Raw genomic sequence first — 25,475 nt, forward strand, 5'->3', positions numbered from 1 at the left:
GAGTCACTCACATATCTGGGGACACATTCGATATCCTCGTACCTTTGTTAACAGCCTGCAGTAGGGCAGCGTGTCAAGGGCTGGGTTGGTTACATCAGCATGCGAGTATTACGGAAATGCTTCAACTCAAACGGGAATCCCTGGAGGCAAGACGACATTTTTTTCGGGAAACAATATTGAGAAAGATCAGCTCCTACTTCCACCAACATACATCTTGCATAAGGACCGCGGACACAGAATAAGAGAAATCAGGGCTCAGACGCAAGTATATAGACGAGCGTATTCCCCTCATTCTATTTATGAATGGAACAGTGGTACTAGCTATCCTCCGCCATGCACTGTATACTGACTTGTGGAGTATGTAACTGCAGATCAAACTTAGAACATGTTTCTATAAACTTCTCTGATATATAAGGAATTCGCTGTTTTCCAAAGTACTCCTTTAAACTCAGCTGGAGATGGAGTAGAGTTCTGATTTGTGTCAGAGAAGGTGAAACGTATGCTGATTTATTACTCATGCTTACTCATATCAAAACGTAAACTGTAGAGTTGTGTCGTAGCTGCCCTGAAACCTCATGACAGTTTCCTGATGGTTCACTGTTTTGTGATATATTTCTGTCTCATTACTGAGTATTGTTCACGATTAATTCGCCATTATGTCGTGAAATGTGAAGTTAGATGCAGCAGTGACAGCGTGAAGCAATGTAGACCTCTTACGCTATTCTTGTGGGAAGATTTTGTTGGCCCAAATAGTATTTTATTTATACGGTTTGCGTTGAGGTCAGGGGAATCGTTGTGGGAAGAATTTTATGAGGACACACGAAGTATACGGCGGAACATCGACAGATGGTTCAAATGGCTCTGAGCACTATGGGACTCAACTGCTGTGGTCATAAGCCCCCTAGAACTTAGAACTACTTAAACCTAACTAACCTAAGGACAGCACACAACACCCAGCCATCACGAGGCAGAGAAAATCCCTGACCCCGCCGGGAATCGAACCCGGGAACCCGGGCGTGGGAAGCGAGAACGCTACCGCACGACCACGAGATGCGGGCAACATCGACAGAGGTCGCACCCGTTTCCGCTGATGTCCACACCAGCAGCACTTCGACCGAATACCAAGTCCTCAGCAGACTGCCCGGTTGAGTGCGATTTATCAAAGAGCCCAATGGATGTACCGACCAGGCAAGGATCCCGCATAAGTAACCGTAAATCGAATGTACTCATAAACAACACTCGTTTCCCCATTTTCTAGCAAACTGCAGTCGTGCACCTAGGATCCGTCTTCCTGGCGTTCCTTTCTCTCCTATACACAGCTCACGATCCGGAATCTCATTTCACGTTCACTTGCGTCAGTAACCTGACGACATCACTTCCTTTCCTCTCGACCTCAGCATTTTCACCTGCCGATGTAACCATTGCTATCTCTAGATCTGTCCTACAAAATGCAAACAATAACTACGGGAAAAATCATCCGATCTCTGTGTTTCGGGACCACTACTTCACGTTCTAAAACCACCCAGTTTACATAACTAAACACTAAAATACCTCGAGCTGATACTCTACCAAAAATTGACTTAGAACTCTTACCTATTAAACATCCAAAAGAAAACCAATACTGTACTAAGACTGGTGAATTACTATCTGGCTCAATACAGTGAGAACTAATTCCTACACACCTACAGGATGAAAAACACTTAAACCGACAAACTCTGGGAGGTTTCACGGAACAAGGAAATAAACTTTTTCTCCAATGTCATAATTACCTGTGAGCATTTCTTAATCCGATATAAGGCGCAGACCCTCCCAACCCTCGTGCAGATGCGCATTATATGAGGACGAATTAGACGAATGTAAGAAATGTCCTTCATGAGTTATTTTTAATCCATTTAACTTACAGCGTATGAAAAACCTGGAAATAAATGATTATTCACTCAGAGTACAGTTTTCGCAGTGGTATCCGGAACAGTGTCAAATGCATTGTAAGTTTCCGTCCTGTGTGCTGTTTGCAGATGAAGCCACCTGGGGCATGATTGGGTCTTCAACATCCTCAGTTCGCGTGTTTTGAGTGAAATTAATCCAAGTGCTACATGTACTTGCGCTCATCAGTTGCGATTCTGCATGAATGTGTGGGCAGATGTTGGTGGTGACTGTTGGATTGGGCTGTATCTTCTGCCTACGCCGTTAAATGACAGACGTTATCGCTGTTTCCTCGACAGAGCATTTCCATAATTGCTGTGTGACGTGCCACTCGCTATATGACAGCAAATGTAGTTCCAGAATTAAGGGGCGCCGGCACATTTCAGTCGTAGTGTCTGTCGATACTTGAACCGACAGTGTCCAGAAAAGTGGACTGTGGATTGTGACCCTGCGTCTGAGCCTACTCGATTCCCTGGCTTAGCCCTCTGGGCTTTTTGGTGATGAGAGATGTGCAATCTTGTTTACAAAACCCCCTGTTGAATCAGGTGAGGATTTGGGTGCCCAGACAGTAACAGTAGCAGCAGCAGCAGCAGCAATCAGGGACACCCCTGCAGTTTTGGACCGTGCTAGATAGAACAAGACTCACCAGAGTAACCTGTGTTCGCGAGTCAGTAGAGGTATTTTTGAACCCCAACTGTAACTACAGTAATTCTGTTGTGTTAATTTTGCTCCCTCTTGATACTAAAGAATTAAAACTTATGTTACTTTTTGTCTTCGCAGAAAACTACATTAGAGAAACTGGTTCTAGTTTGGATTATCTCTGCTCGCATTGGAACAATGTTTCGTAGACTATCTGGTAACGTCTTCGAACAGCCTGTGACCAATTTAGGAGTACCTAATTCAGCAAAGACTTGTTGAGAGTTACACCTACTTTCGTTGAGCTATAGATACTGATTGTGGGAAAAAAGGGTTTGTTGAAATTTTTCAAACAGTAGTACAAAGAACTTGAAACTTACGAAAAATAATTTAAAAAATCAGAAAGAGCTTTAAAAACACTTTTTGTTTGCAGATAAAAGAAACTCTATTATTTGCCTTTTAAGACACAGTATCATTGAAGGTCACATATTTAAAGCTGTGTCGTACACATATGTTTTCCTGTATCTAGGTGATTATTCAATACAACTTTGGGGTTCTCCGTTCCTTGGTACCGTATCTCAGTTGGAGTACCTTCTATTTCGTCTTTAATTCGTTGTTTTAATTTGCTCAGTGAACACGGCGATTACTCTCTTGGGACATGGTGACCGCAGGTGCCGGTTAACGAAACGATGAAGTCGGACAGGTAACGCAAACTGCATATATTTCGATGTAATAAGGAATATGAGCACTGTCGGATGCAATGACGATTTCTTTCTCACTGTCTCTCGAATGACTGGAAACATGATAATACATGAATTTATAGCATGTTGTGAGTGCATAAAAACTTGAGTTTTACAATGGCGACATCATAGCTCAAATCAAATCGAAATTTCCCCTGCACAGCTATCATCAGTTTTATTAATCATTATTAATATGAAAACTGATGTCGCTTTCTTTACATTACCACATAGTGATATTATCTCTTGCTCAAGATCCCCGTGGTGCAGCGACTGTTCTTGCACTGATCACGCATTTCAAACATTCGCATTTCTGGTATCACCATATGATTTTATACGACCACACTGATTAGCAAAGACTGATAAGAGCATCTAAATAATCAAATGGCTCTGAGCACTATGGGACTTAACATCTATGGTCATCAGTCCTCTAGAACTTAGAACTACTTAAACCCAACTAACCTAAGGACATCACACACATCCATGCCCGAGGCAGGATTCGAACCTGCGACCGTAGCAGTCGCGCGGCTCCGGACTGAAGCACCTAGAACCGCTAGACCACCGCGGCCGGCTCTAAATAATCATTATCATCCGCCACACCTATACCTGCATTGCATTTATCACCTACGAGCGTCCATGTCGCTCTTGAATATTTTTCATCTTTCATTCGGTCTTCGTATACCTTGGAATCTATCAAAGAATGTACTTAGTCCATTCTCCTTCCTATCCCACTAAACTAAGTTTTACGTCCTTAACAGATATAGTCACATCTGCCTCTCTTATTTAATCTCTTATACGTTTGTTGGTTTCTGAATCAGTCGTAACAAATCCCAACGTATATCTTTCCATTGCTCGCTGAACAACACGCACATTTCGAATGTTTTTCTCATTAAAGGTTCATGTCTCGTTACCATAGATTAAGACTGATGCTACATACTGAATGAAATCTTTCCTTTTTAGACACTTTGGAAATTTAATTTTTTAAATTCTATTTGATTTGCCAGTGCCAAATTTTAATATTTTATTATCGTCAACAAAAACTCATCTATTCCTTTCTCGAATTCTCTGTTAATTTATACTATTTTCTTTTCAATGTAACATGCAGTATTATTGGATTTTCAGCCCTTGTTTCACGCTAGCGCTCCGTCAAGCAAACGTATGGTGATACTTGCTCTTGTGACACAGCAGAAGGCGCCAAACATAAGGTATTCGGTGCGCGGAGGACATTATTATTCCCTGGTCGTCCGGATGCCGAACAGGAGATGTACTTGTCGAGGCTCCGCCGAGTACTCGCCTAACGTCGAGCGCATTGATCCAGGTGTGCCAACATGCTGCATATTGAGTCAGACTGAGGACAACGAATATTCACCGTTCAGCAGTTCTACGAAATGGAATGTGATTCGGTACTCCTACTTACTGCGGCTACTTTTGTAGTGCTGTCGTGTGTCAGTGGGCTAAGAAAGTACAACTCGATGGAGAGGTAGTGCATGGTATCAAGTACAAAAGGGAAACACAAATATTAATTAGTTAAAAGTGTATTTTATTGGCCGGCCGCGGTGGCCAAGCGGTTGTAGGTGCTTCAGTCTGGAGCCGCGCGACTGCTACGGTCGCAGGTTCGAATCCTGCCTAGAGTATGGATGTGTGTGATGTCATTAGGTTAGTTAGGTTTAGGTAGTTCTAAGTTGTAGGGGACTGATGACCTCAGATGTTAAGTCCCATAGCGCTCAGAGCCATTTGAACCATTTTGTATTTTATTAATAATTTTACTTTACATCGTATTTAACAGTTTTGTAGAAATTTTTTGCTGCTCTTATTTTGGGAATGCAGGAAAGATTCACAACCTTTAGTATTAAAATGATATTTATTAAAAATGGAGAAATAGCCAACTTAAATGATGCTACTCCTTGAAATGTCCAGCATAATTAGACGTTTGAAATTAATACAAATCCTCTAAAATATTTAAGTCCTGCTACTGTGCCTCTGAGTGATGCCTGCGTAGAGTGCGCAGCTGGCGTACGACGCCTACGCAGCCCGAGTCTCGGAGAGGACGAACGAACACTGCAGCTTGTAAACTCGGCGCGAACAGGAGATTGTACACGACTCGGCACACCGTAGAGAACTGTTCGCCGTCGCTCGGTGATCCGGTATTTAACGAAGCATCAACCAGTCGCTATCCACGGCGATACAGCTGCTGCGCTACTCATCCATCGACTGTGGTGCCGTACTCTCTGGAGTCGTGAGTACCGTCATCGCAGTTATAAGTGTAGCAGCTCAAACCTGTTGGCGGACATGCTAACATCTGAAAAGTTCTTAATATTTTAACCAATGTAACAAGAACAAACAGATCATGCAATTGCTGTTCGTTTTTACTCCAGACCAGTAGTTCCATCCAAAACTACACTTAGGTCTACACGGACGCTCTGTAAATCACACTTAGGTTCCTGGCAGACGGTTCATCGAACCACCTTCACAATATTATTCCATCTCCAACAGCGTGCGGAAGAAACGAACACCTATATCTTTCCGAGCGAGCTCTGATTGCCATTATTTTATTATGACGATCGTTTCTACCTATGTAGTTCGGCATTAATAGGATAAAGTTGGTGATTGAAACTTCGTGAGAAGATTCCGTCGCCACAAAAAACGCCTTTGTTGTAATGAAGTCCACCCCATTCGCGTATGATCTCCGTAACACTCTCTCTTCTACTTCGGGATAGTACAAAACTTTCTGCTTTTCTTTGAACTTTCTCGATGTACGCCGTTAATTCCATCTGGTAAGGATCCCAGACCACGCAGCAGTACTCCAAAAGAGGACGGACAAGCTTAGTGTAGGCAGTCTCTGTAGTAGACATGCTACATTTTCTGAATGTTATGGCAATAAAACGCAGTCTTTGGTTTGCCTTCTCCACAACATTTTCTATGTGTTCTTTCTAATTTAAATTGTTGGTAACTGTAATTCCTAGATATTGAGTTGAATTTAAGGCCTATTTTTAGATTGATTTGTCGAGTAACAGAAGTTCGACTGATTCCCTTTAGCAGTCATGCGAATGACCTCATACTTTTCATTATTTAGGGTCAATCACCAACTTTCGCATACTACAATATCTTTTATAAAAGGTTTTGCAATTTGTTTTGGTCTTCTGATGACTTCATCAAACGATAAACGACAGCATCATCAGCAAACAATCTAAGACGGCTAATCAGATTGTCTCCAAAATCGTTTATATAGCTAAGAAACAGCAGAGGGTCTGTAACACTACTTTTGGGAACGCCAGAAATCTGTTATGTTGTACTCGATAACTTTCCGTCAGTTATTACGAACTGTGACCTGTCTGAGAGGAGATCACGAATCCAGTCATGCAACTGGGACGATATTCCATAAGCACGCAATTTCACTACAAGCTGCTTGTGTGGTTTAGTGCCAAAAAAGCGCTCTGGAAATCTAAAAATACGGACTCAATTTGAAATCCCTTGTCAATAGCACTCAGCACTTCGTGGTTTGTTCAGAATAAGTTCGTTGAATTCTTTGGGAAAAGCTTAAGTAATGTTACGGAGGGATGCAGACAGTACTTTTATTTCGTCGATCCATACCTGACTACAATGTAACTTGGAGCATTGAATTCCTATAGTTCCTTAGCTTACTGATCCCGTACACTTGCTTGCGGAGTAGCACATATATGTGTAGATGTGGAAATGGTTGAATGTTGGAGATCCATCTTTCGATCAATAATTTCGTGGAAGATAGTCTGAACACTTAAATAAATTACGAACGCATGGAAATAATCAGTCAGCGGAATTCAAATGAAGATGGATTTAGTAGATAATTTTAATAAGATAATTTTTTGTACGTGTACAGTACTTGACACAAAAAGTAAAGCACCCAAGAGACATCATTCGGTAACGACGTAATTTCGTACACGTACACACTCCCAGAGGGTGTGTAAATAATTAGGGTTTCAGTTCTCTGTGACAGGCAGAACGTCCACCAGATCGTATTAGCTTTGTCCGTGTACAGTAATGTTACTAGGGCCTGTAGGGTATATAAGGGGAGTGAGCAGCTCCAGATATTGAGTGACGTCTGTGAAAGACGCAGACATGCCGTGCACTCTTGTCATACAGACTTATCAACACAGACAGTATTTGTAACGGGCGCAGTTGTGGATCTCCATTTTTTGCGGCTAGCAGAATCGTGCAGTATCGAAATTTGTGAAACATTCGGATGTGACTGTGGCCCGATGTCAGAATGCATCGGAACGTATGGGCCACCGTTTTCGTCGTTTGGGCTCTGGCTTATCACGTCTGACCACCAAAGGGTTGGCTGGTTCAAATGGCTCTGAGCACTATGCGACTTAACTTCTGAGGTCATCAGTCGCCTAGAACTTAGAACTAATTAAACTTAACTAATCCAAGGACATCACTCACATCCATGCCCGAGGCAGGATTCGAACCTGCGACCGTAGCGGTCGCTCGGTGCCAGACTGTAGCGCCTAGAACCGCACGGCCACTCCGACCGGCCCACCAAAGGGGAAGCTCGCAACCAAAACCTTTACGTCCGCGTCTTCCATCCAAGGACAAGTAAGGAACACCCTACAACAGTCCGTCTCAAACCCCGCCGTTGGGAATAGACAAACAGGGTCTAAATCAGCGGTTCCCAATCCTGGAGTAATTACCCCCCTGAGGAGTAAAATGTAATTTTTTGAGGGTTTAAAACACAGGAGTTCACTGGTGTTTCGATCATGAAACTAAATTATTGTTTGCCGGCCGTGGTGGCCAAGCGATTAAAGGCGCTACGGTCTGGAACCGGACCGCTACGGTCGCAGGTTCGAATCCTGCCTCGGGCATGGATGTGTGTGATGTCCTTAGGTTAGTTAGGTTTAAGTAGTTCAAAGTTCTAGGGGACTGATGGCCTTAGAAGTTAAGTCCCATAGTGCTCAGAGCCATTGTTTTAAAATTATTCTTTAAAGATTATTACCCTTACCACTATTTCGTAAGACTGTCATACTGATTTCATATGTTGTCAATAATCACTTTTCTTCTTGAAATGCAAACAGTAAGAAGCGACACAATATGATGGAGGTTACAGCTTGTGAAAGGAAGGTGTGAACATCTCCTCACATAGTCCTTCCACTTCACACATACTTTGCACTTGGTACCACGTACCTATGGCAGTAAAACTGAGACATATACATCACATGTGCTTAAATATTTTTCTGGCGTTACTACAATCGCCGGAACGAAGAAGAAGAACACAAGACCAGAGAAGGCGGTAATGTGACGTAATGTGTGACTAGGGCCTCCCGTCGGGTAGACCGTTCGCCGGGTGCAAGTCTTTCGATTTGACGCCACTTCGGCAACTTGCGCGTCGATGGGGATGAAATGATGATGATTAGGACAACACAACACACAGTCCCTGAGCGGAGAAAATCTCCGACCCAGCCGGAAATCGAACCCGGGCCCTTAGGATTGACAGTCTGTCGCGCTGACGACTCAGCTACCGGGGGCGGACAGGGAAGGCGGTGAGGCGACGTCAGCAAATAGTCCGCTGACAAGGACCGCGCCACGACACGAGCGACCTCTGCAAGAAGGGGATATTAGCGCCGCTCCTGCCAGCTTCGGCCAGACATTAGTGGACAGTATTAGCCGAGTATTAGCACGACGTAGCCGAAAGCGCTGCGAGAACAGTTAGCACAGATCCACAAAGTGTGTGGCAGACTTGCCTGAACATTGCATATTGTGACAGGACTCTGATTTATACTGCCTGTCGCACATCGCTTGCGACACTTGTTCTAAATCCAAAGTTAGGTATTGTCAGTGTGCTCTACTGAAATAAAACTACTGATGTTATTTGCCTGAATTGTTATATACCATTCCGAGAACACAGCATCCCTTAGGCACCCTGTACGAGACTAGTGGGCAGGGCCCAACATTTGGTGAGAGAGGACTGAACAAATATGAAAGGGCCCTCTCTGAGATGCAGGAAGTTCCCGCAGTAGACCAGAAATTGCTTCATTCTTCACTTCGCAACTGTGAACGAACTCAGTGACAGCACAGCAGTAACTATGTAATGACTACTACACTGCTGTAGATTCTACATTGTATTTAAGTACGAGGGTTGTCCGGAAAGTAAATTCCGATCGCTTGTGAAATGCAAACCACAGGGAAAATCCGGTAAAGCTTTGCACAGATGTGTTGGGCACTGACTCTGGTATGCCCGTCCATCGTTTCGCGTCGCTCTTTTCAGTTTTTAGTGTACAGTGAGCTCGTAAAGATGCGTAGGGAATAGCATCTCCCGCCAAGTATGAGGGCATGGTTAGAGATTTCGCCTGTATCATGCAGCCCACATAACACAACTGTCGAGCAGTTCCTTCTTCTTGCCAATTCTCGGCCGCACACTGCAGGGGCAATGAAGACGCTCCTGCAGTGTTTCCGATGAGAAGTGTTTGATCACCCACAGTACAGTCCCCCTGAGTCACATCTCTGCTCGCAAGAACCTCTGGCTATGAAGACAAAATTTTTCCAAAGACAACGAGCTGCAGACCAGGGCAGATAACTGGCCGAAAGCACAGGCGGCTGCCTTCTATGACGAGCATATTGGAAAGTTGATACAACACTACGACAAAACTCGAAGTTGGAGCGGCGACTATGTAGAGAAGTAGGTGGAAGGTGTACCTAACTGTTGCAAATAAAATGTTTCTGGTTTTCACCGAGGTTTCCATTTCGCGACCGATCGGAACTTACTTTCTGGACAACCCTTGTAGTATTATTATTATTATTGAAACTTCCTGGCAGATTAAAACTGTGTGACCGACTGAGACTCGAACTCGGGACCTTTGCCTTTCACGGGCAAGTGCTCTACCAACTGGTGGAGCACTTGCCCGCGAAAGGGAAAGGTCCCGAGTTCGAGTCTCGGTCGGGCACACAGTTTTAATCTGCCAGGAAGTTTCATATCAGCGCACACTCCGCTGCAGAGTGAAAATCTCATTCTGGATTATTATTATTGTTAGTGGTCAGACACAAGCATTGGAAACCGATGTCATCCAGTTTCTGCCAGATCACAAGTAAGCAGTCCAGCAGACAAGCGATCTACAAACAGAAAGTGTGGTGTACATACTTTAACACCGTTGATTGTAATTTGGATGGAGGATGTGAATGAAGCAAGTGTTGCTAGAGAAAGGAGTGGTGCAGAGGAAGGGTGTTTTTTTAATAAGTGTCTATCCTCAGCGTTATTAGTTAACTCTCTGGTCCGAGATCCTGTAGGTAGGACTCGCGATGCACTGTGAATTGCTTCAGCATTCTATAAAAAAGGTTGCTAGAAATAAGCAGTACCAGTAATCTCAATTACTTATTAGTTTACGGTTTAATAAAACATCAACATAAAATAAACATTTGTAAATCATCACTTCAAAAACGAAAATACTGAAAGAAAAATCTTTTACATTTTAATGTTTAGTTACACGCTAATGTTGCCGATGAAGGGTGATGGTAGTATAACACTCGCGTCTGCTACCGCTATACCATAACCTCAAAGCTAGAGGCAGTTTGTAGGATGGAACTATTCTGTTAAAGTAATTATGTTACACAGCAACAGAGCAGAGGTACCCTCTGAGAGGAATTCTGTTATGTTGACCGTGTTGTACCTAGCGGAGGTGGCTTATCGGAAATGACAGTCAGAATTACGTAAATATTCAAACAGTAACAAATAATATTTTACCTATCCACACTGCTCAAAGAATAAAAAAACGCTCGCCAGCCCAATTAGGCATGAGAATGACTAACATTCTTGTTTAAGAAAGTAGGTACGAGTAACTTCAACGGACAAACACAACCTATATTTTGCCACACGCGAATGCAATAAACTCTGGCACCTGCATATGTTCACGTTAAAGAAAGTGCTAACAGTTATAAGAGAACATGGCTATTTGCATAAATACAACCTTATAACACTACACACTATTACCTTCAGGGCTCATTAAAACTGAATGGTCTTTATAACATTACTATTAATATTCGGTGTAGAATTATAAATTGGACATAGGTACAGTATTACTATTCTAACATTTTCCTAGCAGACATAAAATTGTAAATGTAGTTCACTGCAAAATTATGAACTGATCGCAGGTTAAGTCTCTCTCAACTAAATATTATTCTATTTAGAATGAAAGTTAATTGGAATTCACTAACAGTTAACTTCTCAGTTTCTTTTGAATAAAGAAATTATTGTCTTCACAAATAGTGGTCTTTCTACTAATTGTTATTTACCATGAGCATAAAAGATAAACTGTGGATCCTATTACAATATCAATGCACTTTCCACAACTGCAGTTTTCCACTTTCACTACAGTGACACACAAAATTAACATATTTGTAAAATACCGACTCGCGTTCTGCGATATACAACAGGCAGCAATGTGATCATTTACTAAGCAAAACTTTATAAGCCTCATTCTTAAGAACTTTTAATTTTGAATTTGGCAACAACATATTAACAAGCAGTTTTAATAGGAAAATTATTTTCCGCAAGCATCATTTACTTTAACTCACTCTCTTGCCACATTAACTTTAACTTTCTTTTTACTATGTTCAAGAGGCATTAGTTAATAAAACACAGGTCTTTAATGTTCTTTCAGTAAGGACACTCGGTAACCACTTTAGTTCATATGGAGAGGAACCTGAGAAGTGTTATGATAACGAAAAAAAATCAAGGTAGGTACATAAATTCAGTTATAAAATACCTTATATTTGGGCACACTAACACATCCAATAAGCTGATCCTTCACTGTACATTATTATAGTGCGCAATGTGGTGGCGCAATGTGGTGGCGATTGCATGTTAGTAGGTGGATTTGCAGGTATAATTGCTGGCCTCTGTCATTTCTTGGTGGCGATGATAATTCCAGGATATTTCCAGCTGTTCATCCATCAATTCGAGGCATTGGAAAGCGTCAGGAAAAGCCTCTCTCGGAACGAGCACAATATGCAACATTTACATGGGCAGTTCGCAGTTTGGTAGCTCGTCCCCGACTGACTATTAGTTCCACCTTTTCTACCTAGGCCAACCATAATTTTTCGCGCGCTACACAGTTCCGTTCCCGAGGGGAACCACAACACCTTTTGCATATGAAATAACTAAGAACCCTAAGTGAGGATCATCAATTACATAACAACAGCCAAGCATTTTAAATAAAACAGAACCTTTGCACATATTGACATTTTTATTAAAAAATTATTTAAACAAAATTACAATTGTATACAGTAAGTCTTGTCTCCCTCCAAATGAGACAAAGAATTTAAATGATAGATATACTACATTGCATAGAATCAAACCGTGACTTCAAAGTTTTTTACACAGAAGAGTATAAACACTCTCATGATATTGATTCAATCCAACAACATTTACAGATCCCCAATGTTGTAACATTAAACCAAAACAAAAGGCAAAATAAATCGGTATAGCATTAGAGCTATGGTGTTACAGTGGAAGCTAACATCTTGTTGCACTCAGGGTATTGGACTGAGGAAGATTGGGAACAAGCTGTCCAATGTCTAGGCTGCCTTTATCACCTCAACTCAGACGTTTGGGGCGGTGCTGTGACTGTGAAGCATGGACTGCTGACGATTTGCAGAGCACTGTGCTCAGCGGTGTATTGCGTTTCTGCACTACCCCACCCCAGTGCCACTATGCTGGATATCAAAAACCATTTACAGCATTTGTGGGTTAGCCTGCCTCGGGACAGGGCGCAACGGTTTTGTGACACGCTTGCTACCGAATCAGCGCATGCATCCAGACCAGAGGGTGATACTAATAAGCAGGCTCCAGCTGCCAAGTTCTCTGTAAATTTGACTCGATTTTGAAATCACTGATTTAACGTCACTTATTTTCTATTGCAATGAAGTTTCATTTCGTTTCCTACTCTCACTGACTCCTTCACTTTCCTTAATAGCAGTTTACATTCATTTCATCGTCGCGAGAGTGAATACAATAATTAATATTCAGGTGGCTAATTGATTGCTCACCGAAGTACTCTTGCTAGTGTCGTATCGTTCAAAAATTGCTGCGCCACATCAAGTCACCAATGCACATCGATACCACAGACATTACTGATATTTCGCTGTAATTGGAGGGGCTGGAGAAGACACGCCCTCTCCTTCCAGCAGTGCTCTCGCACAGAGGTCAGTACAGAGCCGAACATTAAATTGCTGTGCTCCAGTTGTGCTGACGTCAGCTGAAGCAGTGGACACCACTGACTATGACTAAAGAGGTCTTCAAGTTACAGATGGAAATCACCACACGTTTGATATCTATAGAAAGAATACCACTTATGACGACATTACAAATGCCAATTTCTGACATCCAATGGCTCATAAACTAGCATTTTTCCTTTCAGTGATTAATAGATTAAATAACTTACCACTAGAAAAACTAGCAATTCAAAAATAGCTTAATCCACATCCTTATATAGCTTGAACACATGATTTTGACCCAAACATAATTATAAAATTATACTACAAATATAAAACACCAAAGCAGCGCCCAATACATCGCAAGATATGCCTAAATCGAGAAGCATTACCGACGCAGAAAATAAGACACGTGCGAGCAGTCTGCTTTGGTAGAATCTCGAACAGAATTAACGCACTTTTTAAAGCCAGAAGTATTCAACTAGTCTTTCAAACCACTAACAACCTTTCAACAAAATTACGTTCCGCTACCACTACACATCGAAATATGATAACCCAGGCCTATATTAAATCACATGTGGCAGCTGTAATAGATTTTACATTGGCCAAATAGGAAGTAATTTTAACGTGAGATATTAGGAACACATTAGAGAGAGCGAAAATAATGAGACGAGTTTCTTTGCACACTTGAAAAATCAAAATAACACTGCCGATACGATCGAAAATACACTCCAGATTCTGCGCAGAATAACAAAAGGTATTGCAATTAAGAATCTTGAAGAATTAGAAATTTAAATATACACTAGAAAAAATCCACAAGAAATATTAAACGAGTATACAGAATTTAGACACAAGTGGTTTTTGTTGTTGTGGTCTTCAGCCCAGAGATTGTTTTGATGCAGATCCCCATGCTACTCTACCCTGTGCAAGCTTCTTCATCTCCGAGTAACTACTACAAACTACATCCTTCTGAATCTGTTTAGTGTATTCATGCCTTGATCTCCCTCCACGATTTTTACACTCCACGCTTCCCTTCAGTACTAAATTAATGATACCTTGATGCCTCAGAACGTGTCCTACCAACCGATCCCTTCTTCTATTCAGGTTGTCCCACAAATTCCTCTTCTCCCCAGTTCTGTTCAGTACATCGTCTTTAGTTACGTGATCTACCTTCCTAATCTTCAGCGTTCTTCTACAGCACCTCATTTCGAAAACTTCTATTCTCTTCTTATCTAAACTATTTATCACCCATATTTCACTTCCATACATGGCTTCACTCCATACAAATACTTTCAGAAAAGACTTACTGACAGTTAAGTCTATACTCGATGCTAACAATTTTCTCTTCTACATAAACGCTTTCCTTACCGTTGCCAGTCTACATTTTACATCCTGTCTGCTTCGACCATCATCAGTTATTTTGCTGCACAAATAGCAAAACTCATCTACTACTTTAAGTGTCTCATTTCCTAATCTAATTCCCTTAGCATCACCTGATTTAATTAGACTACATTCCATTATCCTCACTTTGTTTTTGTTGATGTTCATGTTAATCCTCCTTTCAAGACACTGTCCATTCCGTTCAATTGCTCTTCCAGGTCCATTGCTTTCTCTGACTGATATACAATGTCGTCGGCAAACCTCAAAGTTTTCTCCGTGGATTTTTATTCCTACTACAATTTTTTCTTTTGTTTCCTTTACTGCTTGCTCAATATACACGTTGAACAACATCGGTGATAGGCTGCATTTCTCTCTCTGTCCCTTCTCAACCACTGCTTCCCTCTCTTGCCCCTTAACTATTTTAACTGTACTACTACACAAGTACTACTTCAGAAACTTCATTCAACTTTTAGAACACGAAAATGGATAAATCGGAAGTACACTACTGGCCATTAAAATTGCTACACCAAGAAGAAATGCAGATGATCAACGGGGATTAATTGAACAAATATATTATTCTAGAATTGACATGTGATTACATTTTCACGCAATTTGGGTCCATAGATCCCGAGAAAATACAGTACCCAGAACAACCACCTCTGTCTGTAATAACAGCCTTGATACGCCTGGGCATTGAGTCAAACAGCGCTTGGATGGTGTGTACAGGTACAGCTTCCCATGCAGCTTCAACACGATACCACAGTTCATCAAGAGAAGTTACTGGCGTATTGAGACGAGTCAGTTGCTCGGCCACCATTGACCAGACGTTTTCAATTAGTAAGAGATCTGGAGAATGTGCTGGCCAGGGTAGCAGTCGAACATTTTCTGTATACAGAAACGCCCGTACAAGACCTGCAACATGCGGTGCATTATCCTGCGGAAATGTAGTGTTTCGCAGGGATCGAATGAAGGGTAGAGCCACGGGTCGTAACACATCTCAAATGTAACGTCCACTGTTCAAAGTACCGTCAATGCGAACAAGAAGTGACCGAGACGTGTAACCAATGGCACCCTATACCATCACGTCGGGTGATATGCCAGTATGGCGATGACGAATACACGCTGCCAATGTGCGTTCACTGCGATGTCACCAAACACGGATGCGACCTTCATGATGCTGTACACACAACCTGGATTCACCCGAATCGTCGTTGAGTACACCATCGCAGGCGCTCCTGTCTGTGATGCAGCGTCAAGGGTAACCGCAGCCATGGTCTCCGAGCTGATAGTCCATGCTGCTGCAACGTCGTCGAACTGTTCGTGCAGATGGTTTTTGTCTTGTAAACGTCCCCATCTGTTGACTCAGGGATCGAGACGTGGCTGTACGATCCGTTACAGCCATGCGCGTAAGATGCCTGTCATCTCGACTGCTCGTGATACGAGGCCTTTAGGATCCAGCACGGCGTTTCGTATTACCCTTCAGAACCCACCGATTCCCTATTCTGCCAACAGTCATTGGATCTCGACCAACGCTAGGAGCAATGTCGCGATACGATAAACCGCAATCGCGATAGGCTACAATCCGACCTTTATCAAAGTCGGAAACGTGATGGTACGCATTTATCCTCCTTACACGAAGCATCACGAAGCATCACACATGTCAGCACGTTGTAGGTGTCGGGACCGGCGCCAACCTTGTGTGAATGCTCTGAAAAGCTAATCATTTGCATATCACAGCGTCTTCTTCCTGTCGGTTAAATTTCGCGTCTGTAGCACGTCGTCTTCGTGGTGTGGCAATTTTAATGGCCAGTAGTGTAATATAGGTAACAAGGAAAGATAATAGTAACAAATTGTAGGCAGTAAATAATATCGCTGCTCATATGCACAATCTTTTTAAACAGATAGCGTCGTAAGAGTGGAACTGTCAAACTAGTGTACCACCGTTATTAACATTTTATTTTCCACATATTTACATTATTTACCATCTTATTAAAACAATAACAGTTGTAAGACAGTGCACTAACGACATAATATCGACATCGCATCAGTCTAGATATAACCAGTTTAATACAAATGACATTCACATTTATAAGTGATTTCAATAAAATTGTAATCGCAGTTACTTGATAATGGCCATAAAGACCAAAACAGTCTGTCATGAATAAAGATTACTTAAGCAGCAATTTCGGTGCATCTATTCTAATAATTATGTCGTTAACAGACATATGTTGTGGTGGTAGTCCTAAAGAAGAAAAAAAGTTTACATCAGTAAATGTTAAACGCCGTACTGCAAGAGAAGAGTTTGTGATCGTATGTTTTAATGGACAGTGTCAATTGTAAATTGTCAACCACTCATGTGGCAAACAATTGTATGAAGTTAAGTAAATCTTTTTATTCACTCGTGTAAGAAAGTGTACTAGTATTTATACGTTGTTGTTCGTATGAGCCGTTTCCCAGAGCACTCAAAGAATCCACAGTGATGGCTGAACGAGTGTAATTTCGCTGGTCATAGAAGCTAGCACAGCCGATGTGTAGACGTTGTTGACGATCGCATCCATACGAATATACAGGGTGGCCGGAAATTCCCGTTACAAACTTCTAGTACTTGTAGAGGGGAGTGAGTACATCGTATTTTGAATAGGAAGCCGTGTCCGGAAACTTCATGCAACGACACTACAGAGCGTCAAAGTTATAGGCACGGGCGTCTGTAGATGTACGTGTACACGGGGCGATTCCGTGAACATGTTACAGACTTTCTAGGATGATGGAGAACGACAAATATATTAATTTGAAGTGAGGATCCCTGTACCGGAAACGAACAAGTCGAACACTTGCTCAGTACAGGAGATGTATTTCACATTAGCGAAGATGAACGAATGGTCATTACCAGACCTACAATCTTCGCAACACAAGAACCAGCACATGTATTCAACTGTCAGAGGTATCAGAACGGTTTTCGTTTCTAACTTTCGACTCGTTCGTTTCCGGTGCATGGTTCCTTACTTCAACTTAATACGTTTATCGTTCTCTATCATCCTAGAAAGTCTGTAACATCATCATGGAATAACCCAGTGTATACGTACATTTACAGACGCCCGCGCCTATAAGTTTGACGCTCTGTAGTCTCGTTGCATGAAGTTTCCGGACATGGCGTCCTATTCAAAATACGATGTACTCACTCCCCTCTACAAGTCCTAGAAGGCTGTAACGGGAATTTCCGGCCACCCTGTATATTCGATCACTATAATGTGACACGAAATAAGAACGCAGTGTCGGAAGCGACAAGTGTAGAACACCGGCGCTAGGCAAGTAATTGTCAGCCAGTCCCGACTACTCGGCATTCGGCGAGCATTTGTGCAGCGGTTGCAAATAGCTGTATGCCTGGCCCCGCCTTAAGGTTAAGGTTCCAGCCGCACTTTTACGAGAAAGCAGTCGCGTGGAAAATTAAGGAAAGATTGAGCGCGAGGCGGCGCTGCATCGCCTGACACCTGCGGTGCACACAGCTCCAGCAACTGTTCTGGAAGTGTGGGACTGCCCGGCTTGTGCCCACAGCAGCGGCAGAGTGCGGGCTCCGCAGATTTGCGCCACTCGGCCGTTTGTCGCCGACGCCGACGATGCAGCCGGCGGGCGCAAATGAAGGACCGCCGAGATTAATGCGCGCCCACAAGTGCTCTCCTCTCATTCTTTTATTGCCGCTGTTTCTCTTTTCCTCTCTGTCCTCCCCCTCTCCACTGCGCCCCTCCCTCCCCCCGCCGCACTGCGCTGTCCGTATGTCTTTGTCCCTGCTCCGTCGCTCGGACTGCCGCTCTGGCGGCAAGAATCTCGGGGCTGGAGGCTTTTTCGGCCCTTTTGCAACCGTTCCAGGTTAACACCCCGGCGCATTCCGCGGGGCGCTAATTTTCTCTCGCCAGCCCCCGCCGCCTGGTAGCTCTCCGCACTTAAAAACCTTCCGCCTACCATCAAGCGGAGGAAAAAAATTACGACGGCGCTGTCTGCGTGTTTTCCGTTACGTTACGTCAGTGCGGACCGCTGGATGTTCCAGCGTCGGCCGTTCCCGGAGGCCAACACAACGCGCCCTCTGCTGGAAACAACCGCGACCACTTTCTTTATAACTTGACCTACTTTTATTCCTTACACGTAACCATACACACGGCTTCCTAGAAACGCAAACGCTGCCGTTCTTTGCAGACATCGTGCTCATAACTTCAAGGAAAGCTCCAGAATTCATTGAGTATTTATGGCATCACATTCGAAACTCATGGATGTAACTGAGTGTGATATATTATTTACCGATGTCCCAACCCATTAAGAGAGAAGAAAATATTACACTCTTTTCCCTCCTTCCCTTGTTAAATCTGAAAAGTAATTGTTAGAGGTGTAGTGCACGTTATTTAGATCGTTGTTTTAAATAAATAGTAATTATAACATTATGAAATTTTAGAATCTTGAACATGACTTTTAGCAGTAACCGTATGTCTCGAATTAATAAAATACACGGCCAGTTGGTTGCGATTTTTATTTAGACTTGATCCAGGTTTCGATACCACTAGGGGTGTCTTCTTCAGAAGAACAAGGATTTAAGAACAAGGAGTTACGAACAAGGAGTTACTTGAATTATATTACGTAAAATATGTTACAGGCATCACGAGCTGAAGCGCTCAGTTAACGTACACACAATATGATTAAAATCCATTAAAGTTGTAAGATTAAAAACATGTATGGCTATTCTGTTCCGTAGCAATACCTGTTGTTAATCTTACAACTTTAACGGGTTTTAACTTTGCGCCTGTACGTGAGTCGAACACCTCAGACCGCCAGTGGATGTAACGTGTTTTATGTAATGTATTTCAAGTAACTCCATGTTCTTCTGAGGAAGATACACTTAACAGTATCGAAACCTAAAAATAAACAAAAATTAGCAGCTAGCTAGCTGTGTAGTTTATTAATTATCCAATTTTGTTCAGTTGTAACATATGCACAGATTTCAGCTTCGTGTTTCCCGTGTGTATAGAAACACACATCATGCATCTTTCACAACTGTGTGGTTGTTAGTGTTTTCAATGAAACTCGTTTCGCCTACTCGTCTTAGGTATCAGCAAATTTCTTTAAAAATAAAACACATAATTGTTTAAACATTTATATTAGCATTTCCTGGCAGCACACTTAGGTTGTTTTAATGTTTATAGTGATAATGAGATAATATAAATATCCCAGTAGGGAGTACTACATATCTCATAGTAATAACGCATACTTAAACATAAACTTTTTCTAAATTTCTATAGACTATCGATATCCTAAATGGGAACAGATGAAACATCTTTCATTGAAGACAATAATATAGTTGTAATTGCAAGACACAAGTCGTTTGTTGTGTATGGGGCTTAAACTCGGCTAGCATCTGTTATCGCCAAACAACAAGTGATCAAAAGAAACGAGAACAGCGATCTCGCCGCTAATTTTGATATTTAGTGAATATGCAATCTGGTTAGCAAATAATGAAATGAAACCACATTGAACGTTGTGCTATTAAATATACACTGTAACACTTCTGTAAGGAAAAGACGGCGATGGTACATTCGAAAATTAAACTACTTTGCATACGGTAATTCGCATCAAGGTTGACCTATAAAGCCAATGTTGTCGGCTGCAGACGTGGTGCAATGAAAACATTACATTTCATATAGTACATGGCAATGTTAATGATAATACACTCTAAGACTAAACAGCCGTTGTACCACGAGCGAATCATCCGTATGCGACGAAAATAGATAAACGTGACGTACAGCTGTAAGTAGGCTGTCTGTTTTCTTATTGGCAACGTTACGTAGCGCTCTGTATGAAAATCACTGGCTGTGCTGTTTGCAGTCTGTGGCTAGTTTGCATTGTTGTCTGCCATTGTAGTGTTGGGCGGCTGGATGTGAACAGCGCGTAGCGTTGCGCAGTCGGAGGTGAGCCGCCAGCAGTGGTGGATGTGGGGAGAGAGATGACGGAGTTTGGAAATTTGTAATACTGGATGTCATGAACTGCTATGTATATTATGACTTTTGAACACTATTAAGGTAAATACATTGTTTGTTCTCTATCAAAATTTTTCATTTGCTAATTATGCCTATCAGTAGTTAGTGCCTTCCGTAGTTTGAATCTTTTATTTAGCTGGCAGTAGTAGCGCTCGCTGTATTGCAGTAGTTCGAGTAACGAAGATTTTTGTGAGGTAAGTGATTTGTGAAAGGTATAGGTTAATGTTAGTCAGGGCCATTCTTTTGTAGGGATTATTGAAAGTCAGATTGCGTTGCGCTAAAAAACTATTGTGTGTCAGTAACTTTTCAAAGGGGACGTTTCACAGCTATAGACAAACAAATGATTACAATTGAGGAAAATTGGATAAATTGTTCAAGAGAAAGAGGTTCTCAAATTGAGAAAGACAGAAACCCATTTATCCACCTCTTCCCCTTATGCAAGCAGTTATTCAGCTTGGGATTGACTGACAGAGTGGTCGGACGCCCTCCTCGGGGATATTGTGCCAAATTCTGTTCAGTTGATGCGGCAGATCATCAGAATGCCGAGCTAGTTGGAGGGCCCTGCCCATTAGGCTCCAAACGTTGTCAATTGGCGAGAGATCAGACGACCTCCCTGGGATAGGTAGGGTCTGGGAGGCACGAAGAAAAGCGGTCGAAAGTCTAGCTGTCTGGGGGTGGATATCATCTTGCTGAAATGTAATCTTTGGATGGCTTACCACGAAGCGCAACTAAAAGGGGCGTAGAATATTTTGGACGTGCCAGTGTGCTACAAGGGTGCAGCGAATGACAACCATAGAGGTCCAGATATAAAAGGAAATGCCACCTCAGAGCATTACTCCTGGTTGCCGGTCTTACGGCATGCAACAATCCGGTTGGTGTCCAAACAGTCTCCAGCCTGTGGCGTCTCCAGACACTTCTTGAGCCTGGAATCTCACTGACTGATGGAGTAGAATTGTCTTCAGTGATGAGTGCTACATCGAAATGAGCCTTGATGATCAACGAGGAAGCGTCTGGAGGCAATATTTGAACCTCCAACAACCCCTTGTTTTCTGCTTGAGAGGTATGACTTGATCTACTGCAAGGCATTTTCCATGGTCGCTAATCGTTTTGGTTTACAGAGCAGTAGAGAGTCGTTCATACTATAGAAGCGTTTCTGAACCCTCAAGAAATGCCTGGAGCGGTATTGATCAAATAAGTCATTTCTGGGTTATATAACTGCTTTGTATTCGGAAAGTCGGACTAAATTTTTATGTAATGGTTTTGAAATTATATATCTACTTATCAACAATATTTTTGAACATGTTCGAAAACCTAGGACGTAAGATGGTGGGGGAGTAATATCACGAGCCCTCGTTCGAGCAGTCCTATGTACAGTAGTAGTTTCACTCCTGCATAAATGGACCATCTAAGAAGCATCCTCCGTCCAATGACCGATTTGTTATTGGAGACGGCGGGTTTGCTACTGACGTGTGTTAACTTTTAGCTTTTTCCGTGTTCTCATGTTTGCTCACTAATCCCTGGCCAGTGCCAGTATCCCAGTCGAGATGGATAGTTTGAGCGACATACACTACTGGCCATTAAAATTGCTACACCACGAAGATGACGTGCTACAGACGCGAAATTTAACCGACAGGAGTAAGTTGCTGTGATACGCAAATGATTAGCTTTTCAGAGCATTCACACAAGGTTGGCGCCGGTGGCGACACCTACAACGTGCTGATATGAGAAAAATTTCCAACCCATTTCTCATACATAAACAGCAGGTGACCGGCGTTGCAAAGTGAAACGTTGTTGTGATGCCGCGTGTAAGGAGGAGAAATGCGTACCATCACGTTTCTGACTTTGATAAAAATCGGATAGCAGCCTATCGCGATTGGGGTTTATCGTATCGCGACATTGCTGCTCGCTTCGGTCGAGATCCAATGACTGTTGGCGGAATATGGAATCGGTGGGTTCAGAAGGGTAATACGGAACGCCGTGCTGGATCCCAACGGCCTCGTATCATTAGCAGTCGAGATGACAGGCATCTTATGCCCATGGCTGTAACGGATCGTGCAGCCACGTCTGGATCACTGAGTCAACAGATGGGGACGTTTGCAAGACAACAACCATTTGCACGAACAGTTCGACGAGATTTGCAGCAGCACTGACTATCAGCTCGGAGACCATGGCTGCGGTTACCCTTGACGCTGCATCACAGACAGGAGCGCCTGCGATGGTGGACTCAACGATGAACCTGGGTGCACGACTGGCAAAACGTCATTGTTTCGGATGAATCCAGGTACTATTTACAGCATTGTGATGGTCGCATCCGTGTTTGGCGACATCGCAGTGAACGCACATTGGACGCGTCTATTCGTCATCGCCATACTGGCGTATCACCCGGCGTGATGGTATGGGGTACCATTGGTTACACGTCTCGGTCACCTCTTGTTCGAATTGACGGCACTTTGAACAGTGGACGTTACATTTGAGATGTGTTACGACCCGTGGCTCTACCCTTCATTCGATTCCTGCGAAACCATACATTTCAGCAGGATAATGCACGACCGCATGTTGCAGGTCCTGCACGGGTCTTTCTGGATACAGAAAATGTTCGACTGCTGCCCTGGCCAGCACATCCTCCAGATCTCTCGCCAATTGAAAACGTCTGGTCAATGGTGGCCGCGCAACTGGCTCGTCACAATACGCCAGTCACTACTCTTGACGAACTGTGGTATCGTGTTGAAGTTGCATGGGCAGCTGTACGTGTACACACCATCCAAGCTCTGTTTGACTCAATGCCCAGGCGTATCAAGGACGTTATTACGGCCAGAGGTGGTTGATCTGGGTACTTATTTCTGAGGATCTATGCATCCAAACTGCGTGAAAATGTAATCACATATTAGTTCTAGTATAATATATTTGTCCAATGAATACCCGTTTATCATCTGCATTTCTTCTTGGTGTAGCAATTTTAATGGCCAGTAGTGTACTTTGCCTAGCGGTGTCTCGGAGGATGACAGATCAGCCCCAGCTGGACGAGTCCAGCGCGGTCGACATTCGAATGGGAGATAAGGTCTTGTTCAGACCTAGCCTGGTGTATATGCAAGAAGACGTAGGCTAGTGGTTCCTGCTTGTGTTTGTACGTACCAACTAGCAATGAGATTTGCTTCCTGCAGTCTTCGTTATGAGCTACAAGTTTTGAGGTAATGAGGTAGGTTTTAAGATGTTCTTTTTGTGGTATGTGGTGTCCATTATCGATACAGATTGTCTAGAATTCGTTATCTCTAGACATCATAGCAGAACAGTAGATGAGCTGCATAAATTTCTACCTGTTCATTTAACAATTCTTGATATGTTCTGAAGTGTTTTGAATACTTTGTGGATACATTGTTTGTTATGCAGTGGTACAGAATGCCATGTGGTTAAAGCATCAGTAACCGTGTTAGTACACGTAATATGACCTGCGTTTTGAGTTGAGATACTCAGTAGTTTCAGAACGATCTCTCTAAAGAATATTTACGTACGTTGCCACTGTTAAACCGATAGCTGAGATTTCATGATTCTGCTTCACGTCCCGTATGCTCGGAGACGTTACAGATTTAACTGTAATATAGGTTCTTCCATGATCATTTGCCTTCAGCAAACGTATTTATTTGCACAGAGTGGTTTGCACAGCTGCCACTCATTTATTCTTCAACAATATGATTACTAGCGTCTTCGTGTAGGTCTCTCATGTTTCTAGAGGTAAGTTGCATCGACATCTTCGCGGCAGCTAAAGATGTCTCAGGATCGATGGATTTGTTGATAGAAAAATTGATCATTAAAGGACATTTAAATATTCATTTAAGCCCACAAAAATTAACCGTTGCACGAAGTAAGTGATGTCTGTGTTAACCGGCTGTCAAAACGAAGACAAGTAGCCTTAAAATTGTGTGTAGACATTCTTTCACGTTGTCAGAATTTTAGCAACAGACAGGGCACTGAGACGATGTTGTGATGTGCACGCTGTGACATGTTCACTGACGGAGGGCGGCCGTTCTTCTGTTGCCAGGGCAGACTCGTCACTGGTTGACGAACCGAGCGAGTCCGTGCCCGCAGACCACTCCAGCCGCGGAGGGCTCACCAGCTTCGGAAAGGTGAGTACACTACACTACACTTCGGTACACTTCAGTACACTACAGTACCAGCCGGCGCTCTCACGGTCCCTAAGCAAGTGTCGCTCCGCCAGGTGAAGCAATAGCCGTGCTAACTCCAATGCTGGCGACGTTACACGGTATCCAGATGTGTATTTGTTTGCGCCACGTGCTCTACGCAGCCTCGCGCTGTGGCTGCCGTCTCGTAACAACATGATGCGAGGGAATGAATCAGTGTAATCGTACGAGAGTCAGAAGTGGTATCTCGAACAGGACTACAATTGCCTTCATTGACTATCTTGCTAGCATGTATGAGTACATGGTGAATTCGTTCGCCGATATATTACGCCACAACGTTTTCCCACGCTGTCAGGTTTGACAGGTCAGGTAAATTTCTGTACTAGACTATAAATTTTCTCTTACCCCCACCATGTTCTCCGAGTTTAGTTTTGAAAGGCATTTGTTGAAAATGTCAAATGAACGTT

General features: G+C 42.9%; 1 protein-coding gene across 1 annotated transcript in view; it reads left to right on the forward strand.

The window, feature by feature from the left end:
• LOC126473635 (dipeptidase 1-like) overlaps positions 1–25,475 on the forward strand; it is a 1,495,347-nt gene that overhangs the window by 1,167,573 nt on the left and 302,299 nt on the right. The window contains exon 9 of the mRNA XM_050100820.1: positions 24,909–24,993. Coding sequence (XP_049956777.1) covers positions 24,909–24,993 — 85 coding nt within the window. The remainder of the gene's footprint in view (positions 1–24,908; positions 24,994–25,475) is intronic.

Source organism: Schistocerca serialis, chromosome 4 (assembly GCF_023864345.2).
Source record: "Schistocerca serialis cubense isolate TAMUIC-IGC-003099 chromosome 4, iqSchSeri2.2, whole genome shotgun sequence".
Taxonomy (NCBI): Eukaryota; Metazoa; Arthropoda; class Insecta; order Orthoptera; family Acrididae; genus Schistocerca; species Schistocerca serialis.